This window comes from Carlito syrichta, unplaced genomic scaffold (genome assembly GCF_000164805.1).
Source record: "Carlito syrichta isolate Samal-C Ts95f unplaced genomic scaffold, Tarsius_syrichta-2.0.1 Scaffold307338, whole genome shotgun sequence".
NCBI lineage: Eukaryota > Metazoa > Chordata > Mammalia > Primates > Tarsiidae > Carlito > Carlito syrichta.
The window spans coordinates 131,135-138,028 of record NW_007251434.1 but is presented as its reverse complement, the minus strand read 5'-3'; the positions used below and the strand labels follow the sequence as shown (position 1 = coordinate 138,028).

The 6,894-nt window shown below is 39.6% G+C and overlaps 1 protein-coding gene across 1 annotated transcript; it reads left to right on the top strand.

Annotated features, from left to right (window-relative positions):
• Window positions 1–790: 790 nt before the first annotated feature.
• YOD1 (YOD1 deubiquitinase) lies at window positions 791–4,311 on the top strand. The gene is made up of 2 exons (XM_008064432.2): window positions 791–1,133; window positions 2,106–4,311. The coding sequence occupies exons 1-2, from the start codon at window positions 791–793 to the stop codon at window positions 2,807–2,809; spliced, it is 1,047 nt and encodes a 348-aa protein (XP_008062623.1). The 3' UTR covers window positions 2,810–4,311.
• The last annotated feature ends 2,583 nt before the right edge of the window (window positions 4,312–6,894 follow it).

Below are 6,894 nucleotides of genomic sequence, written 5' to 3'. Positions count from 1 at the left end.
AACTCCCAGAGCGTTACAGTAGCCCTCTCCCTAACTGACAAGAAGTCTGTCTTTGTCCATTCCGCAAGTGCTTATGGAGCGCCTAGTATTCGCGAAGCGCAGCTCTGGGCCCCATGCGCCCGGGGTTGAAAGGGTCACATCACCAGGCATCGTCGCGCAGCTGTGAGTGCAGTGGCTGCGTCTCACTGCAGCACGCGCCGGCAGCACCGAGGACCACGGTGGCGCCTCGCCATTCCTCCTTGTCCCGCCAGCACCTGTGCGGTGCAGCTGCCCCGCCGCAGACTGACCTCACACTGTGCTTTCTGATGTGGCAGCGGCTGGAAGGCCGGCTCGGCCCCGCGGCACCGTGAGTCAGGGTCGGGTGCCGCGCGAGTCCGGTCACGAGCGTCCGACTATTTGGGTTGGACCTTTGACTCACTGGCCATTCTTGGCATTCGTTTGCGTCCTGAACTCTGACTGTGTCTCCGGGGTTGTTGGGGTGTAGTTTGGAAGCCCCGATTTAATAACTTCCGACCTCGCCACGTGCAAGGTCACATTCCATCCACAGTGCTCCGTGGGGAGTTCCTTCCCCGCCCCTTGCTCTGCAGTATATATGTCACCGACGCGGAGAGCACCCCACTCGCTCTGCAAGTAGCAAGACCCGTTGTGTATTTAGAAACAGACCGATCATCCTTGGCTGAGAGTGGGAAGAAAACTAGTTGTCACTTTAAGAGTTCGCGCTCGTTAAGGAGCTAAGGCGGAAGCCACACCACAGTGTCGCGAGAACTGTAACCACCGGCCACATCTCGCGATGTTTGGTCCCGCAAAAGGCGGCCATTTTGGAGTCCACCCGGTGGCTGGTTGCCCCGGCGGCGTCTCCCAACTTGCTGCCGGGACCAAAGCTGGCACCGCAGGCGTCTGGTCTGTGGGCGGTCGGACCGACACGATGTGGCGGCTCCGCTGCAAGGCCAAGGATGGCACCCATGTCTTGCAGGGGTTGTCCGGCCGAACCCGGGTGCGAGAACTCCAGGGCCAGATTGCCGCCGTCACCGGGATCGCCCCCGGCGGCCAGCGCATCCTTGTCGGATACCCGCCTGAGTGCCTGGATCTCAGCGACGGGGAAACAGTTCTGGGGGACCTGCCTATCCAGTCCGGTAAGGAGCCGGGGCGGGCCAGGGGAGGGTCCCAGGAGGACGGAGAGGAGTGTGTAAGTTGAGGTAGGGTGGCCATGGGTCGGCTGGAGGCTCCGAGGACGAGGGCGGGAATCGGTCAAAGAACAGAGGATTTGGCGGAGGCCGAGGCAGGCGACCAGCAGCTCCTGGTCCTTACTCTGGGCTGAAAGAATACCCCACAGTCCCCTCACCCTAGCCTGCTGCTCTACCCTGAAACCATCTCACTCGTTTTGTTTTCCCTTTGTGTACATAAAACTGTGAAGAAGTAGGACCTGTTCTTACTGTTCTAATGGTTCTTTTTCCCTGTATCATCGATCAGGTCTCAATGGTGCGGGAGTATTTATTTGTTTATTCATTTGTTTGCTTGTTTTTCTCTCTGTTTGGTCTTTGCAGTTTCCTTCGTATGTTCTTAGACAGTTAGGCATACTCATTTTATTAAATGAGTTAGCTTTTAAGCACTCACTGAAAGCCTTATCAAGTTCTAACCAACTGCAGTTATTTCTGTCCAGTGTTAAAACTTGAACATCAGCATGGATCATTAAAAGCTTTCAGTTGTTGTGTCAAGTACCTTGTAAACAGTAAATACGGTAGATGTAAGTTTCAGGAGGAGGAATACCCCCTAGTGGCCTAGTCCATAGTGAACACCTGAAAAGTACTATAAAAGGATAGGAAGTTTTGTTTGTGAAGTGTATCTTTTTAAGTAAGTGTGACGTTGTATTTTCCAGGCCCCTTCAGTAAATTGGGATGTAATCTGAAGTGTTTTGTTCTTTGTTTTCATTTTGATGAAGATTCAGTGAACAAAAAGTGTTGCTACTAGTCATTTGTTTGCAAAGCTGTATTCTTAGTAATCACAGTTTATGCTTTAACTCATTTGTAATTTACAGACTTAGCTAGTGAATACCCAATTTCATTTATAATTTCTCTGCAGTTCTGGATTTGTTTTGTTTTTAACAGGTGACATGCTGATCGTTGAAGAAGACCAAACCAGACCTAAAACTTCACCTGCATTTACAATACATGGTGCTCCTAGTTACATCAGGGAAACTTTGCCTGTGCTTACCAGAACCGTGGTCCCAGCAGACAACTCTTGCCTCTTCACCAGTGTGTACTATGTCGTTGAAGGAGGAGTCTTGAATCCAGCTTGTGCTCCTGAGATGAGACGCCTCATAGCACAAATTGTAGCAAGTGATCCAGACTTTTATAGTGAGGCAATACTGGGAAAAACAAATCAAGAGTACTGTGACTGGATCAAAAGGGATGATACTTGGGGAGGAGCAATTGAGATATCGATTTTGTCCAAGTTTTATCAATGTGAAATATGTGTAGTGGATACACAGACGGTGAGAATTGATCGTTTTGGGGAAGATGTGGGATATACCAAGAGGGTCCTGCTTATTTATGATGGCATCCACTATGATCCACTTCAGCGTAACTTTCCTGATCCAGATACACCTCCTCTGACCATTTTCTCCTCTAATGATGATATTGTCCTTGTACAAGCACTGGAATTAGCAGATGAAGCTAGAAGAAGGAGACAATTTACTGATGTAAACCGCTTCACCCTGAGATGCATGGTGTGTCAGAAGGGATTAACTGGACAAGCAGAAGCAAGGGAACATGCCAAGGAGACAGGCCATACCAACTTTGGAGAAGTGTGATCTATGCACGAATGAGGGTTGAAGCCTACTACCTCACAGATCCAGAACGCTCTGGATTTTCTAATAAGCTATTCGTACTCCTAAAGAACAAAGGACACAATGCTTGAACCATCCTTTTAACTTAAAACCACTAAGACACTGAAATTCCTTGTTAAGATTAAAATTAGTGTGCGGGTTTACAGATTTTTGTCTACAGCGGTGATACATGCCTCTTTCTGCTGAAGTGACAGAATAGGTGGTCTTTGCCACCTACTGACACTGACCTAAAGATTGAGAATTAGTATTATAAACTAGCACCCAGCAGCTTTAACTCATAGAAGAAAACATCACATTTTCCATAATGCAGAAGGCCTCCTGTGAGGCCACTGGACATTTACCACAATGTCTGCAGTAATTGAGTCCTTTCAATAACTGAGTTAAATTTCTGAATTATGAATAGATTCATCAAATGAAGATACTTAGACCTGTCAAAGTTGATTTTATATTGCAATTTGGTACACTTCATAAATGTGTACTTAACCACTTATAAGTACATCACAAGCAATTTTTACAGGGATGAGTCTCATCCTTGAGAATGTTGTCTAAAAACAGGAACTGCTAGTGCCCTGTTTAAGATTTCTAGTGTATAAAAAGTAGAATGTATGAGGGAATAGGTGCCTGAGCAGCTTATTGAAGCTTTAAAAGACCGTTGGCCTCGTTTTAATGCAATTCATGTTGGTCTTTGTCACATTGGTTACAATTCTGAAATTAAGCAGGGTATTTTTTTTTTTATTGAAATTCGAGTGCTCAATGTTTGCCTTTTTATGTAAAGATTTACCTGGAGGGATTTAATTTTCTCAGCTTTTTGTTAAGAGCACTTCATCCAAAAAAATTTTCATCTAAAGTGATAATGCTCTCTTTGGTTTTTGTAAGGTCTTTTGCATAACTAAACAGTGTTTGTTTTTGTGCTAGCCTTATCCCTCCACTAATTTGTTTTAAAATTCCATATTTCTGCAAATTAGCACTTTGCTAATCATAATCTTTTTTTTTTTTAAGTTTTAAAGTAATTGGGGTAATACTGTTGAATGAATTTGGTTTTACTTCCAAAATATGAAAGTTTTAGAATCCTTGCCTTATTCAGCTCTCTCAGAATTATGCTTCTTCCTAATATTAGATGTGTAGCCATTTGCTTGGTGGACTAATCTGCAAGGCGCACCCTCTAAAACTTATCTTCACTACAAGATCTTCCAGATAAAGTTTTCTACCTCTTTTCTTAATTATTCTGATCAGGGAATGCTAAATTATAATTTGTTATGTATTATCTCATAATGTGAAGAGGCTTATTGTTGTGAAGTTTTATCTTGGTCTCATTTTTGATTGAGTATCTCACTTCGAAAATCAGTGGTATACTTTAAAGCACTTATATCTCTTTTGGCATATCTTCCTGACATGTTTTAAAATTGTGATTTACTTTTAGCACTTTCACTTGGTGAAAGTGCCCATGTAAAATTAAGGAATATGTGAACAATTTAGGAGAAGTGTACCTTTAAGGAACAATTCACAAAGTCATTTGAAATCATCAGATGACATTTCTTGAGTACTTTTTGTATGCATAATTGTTTTAGGCATTATAAGATATTATGATAACTTAAAAGCGTTTCGTTTTCTATTTTACTGAGCCTTAAAAGTAGCACTTGTGAGCTTACAATACTTAATGTTTGGCAATCATTATATGAACAAATTAATGTAATTGAAAGTCTCTTCGTACCTGACTGTCATCTGGTCTAGATGGTTTTTGTAGCTCTCATTTCACCCAGAAAATATTAAATTTAAAACTACAAATTAAGAATCTAGCACTCTCTGGGTAACAGCCATCAAATTGAGCTTTATGCATCATTATTCATAAAGCTTGCCTTTCTTTCCATTTCAGGAGCCAATTTTGATATTTGCTTACTGGAATTTTAGATCTAGAAGTTTATTCATGCAACAGATATTTATTGAGTAGTTTATGCTATAGGCATGTTTTGATATGTTTTCCAACCTAAATTTTTGTCACTTTAAAATTGGGTATATATTATCTACAATAGATTAATTTAAGAAATGGAAAGAGATAGAACACTGATATTTTACAGAATTAAACCCCTTTATTTTAACTGTTTTGTTTACATGTTAAGTGTCAAGTGTTTATCCAGGGGATCTTATTTTATTCTATTTTATCTATTACTTAGATTGTCCGTTCATCAGTTGGACACTGATAGATAGTCACATTACTTTCAAAAGTAACATTAAAATCAATAATCTGTTGAAATTCAGAACTAGTTAATTTAAAGTAGTGTTCTAATCATGGAAAATTCAAGATGAAACATTATTTGCGGACCATCTGATTTAATTATTGAGAATTCAAAACCTAAACAACTTCTCATTCTAAACTCAATCTTGTAAGCCTTACAGCATTTACAGGGTTGGGGGTTTTTGTGTTTTTTTTAACTGTACTTACTGAATTCTCAAAGTTAGTTATTCATGTGAGTAAATTCTTATCTTGAGAATTTTGGAAAGAAATGTCTTAAGTTTTGTACTGGAACAGAATGAAAACCTTCCTATTTATTCAGTTTTTGCCTGCCATACAATAATTTTTTTTAATTAAAATAAGGACTGTTTTCATTAGTGGTAGAGTGAACAAAGACTATGCTTCCCCACCCAACCCATCCATCTCCTTTCCCTTACTCTCCTTTGGGTTAAAGATTAGGTATACTGCTATGAAGATACACTCCCAGATAAAGTGATTTCAGAAGTTAACATTAATATCCCTGGGAATTTTGTGATTTGCTAGCCATATGAAGAAATCAGTATATTATATCTTTGGCTAATAGTTCATGGTTGATTTCATAATTGTTTCCCATGAACAAGAAATAAACATAGTCAGGTGGTATCCTTGAAGCTTGCCTGCTGGTCAGCCTGACCTTGTTATTAAGAACTAATGTAGTCGTGCCACTTGATTATTCTATGAAGTCCCTGCAAAACCATAATCAGGAATTAACATATCAAGTGCCCATGCCTAACTTGTTTATCTAGTTTACTCTTCTGTGTAGGAATTAAAATATGAGTGTTGCAAGTTGCCCCAGCTTACCATATTTTTCTTTTTGAAAAAATTAGAATGGGGTATGCAAGTTTAAGCAACAGAGTGATTTTTTTTTTTTTTTCAAATCAGGTGGCCTTCCTAAACATATATTAAGACAATAAGACATTCTTTCATATGTTGAGACATTTGTTTTGTTTGCAGCACTTTAAAAAATATGAAATAAAAGTTTACATGTTAGCCCTCTCTAGGAATCTTACTAAGGACTTTAAAATACAATTTTTGAGCTGCTATCCATCAGCTCTTCTTAATCAGCAGTTGCCATCAATGTATAGTAAGTGTATCTAATGGTACCACATTCTGGTGTTTTGCTAACAGTAGAATTCAATTTCAGAAATTATTAGGAGCATGGTCTGTTTCCTAGCATTAAAAATGTTATAATGTGATTGTCTTTTATCATTCATTGTACAATGCAGTATTCAAACTTTGTCCTTGTAGCACAAAGATTACTGACAATTTCTAAAAGATTAGATTCTTAAAACTCATTTGTTTCTAAGCAAACTTAATTTAAGGAAGCTGATTTTTTGAGTCAGGGGCCTTAAAAGTGTCATATATAAGTCTAAAGTTGAAACACTTGATTTGAATAACCTATTAACTAAAGATGTTTTCTTATTAAGCATTATATTTCAGCACATTTCATTCAACCTAAATATAAAATATCCCTGATTGTGGGAGAGTGTTTTATTTATTTTTTCTCAAAATTGGCTAGCATTTTGTTTACAGTGCTTTGAATATTTGATTTAGAAAAAATTATTAAATTAATGTTGACTTGCAGGGTACTGATTTAGGTCTTGATTCATATGCATTTAAAGGAGGATGATAACCCTCCCATACTATTTTATAGTGAAGGGCGGAAGAAGCAGGAGGAGGAGGATAAAGTACCACTAAAGAAGAGATTGTCATATGGATGCATTCCTGGTCATGAATAAGCTTTTCAGAAAAAATTTAAAGCAATGCTTTTGTGTCAGCT

Bases quoted from the DNA above. Each gene is read 5' to 3' on its own strand.
- YOD1 (XM_008064432.2), top strand. From the start codon at position 791: ATGTTTGGTCCCGCAAAAGGCGGCCATTTTGGAGTCCACCCGGTGGCT. The intron at 1,134-2,105 runs GTAAGGAGCCGG...TGTTTTTAACAG, and splicing joins GGACCTGCCTATCCAGTCCG to GTGACATGCTGATCGTTGAA.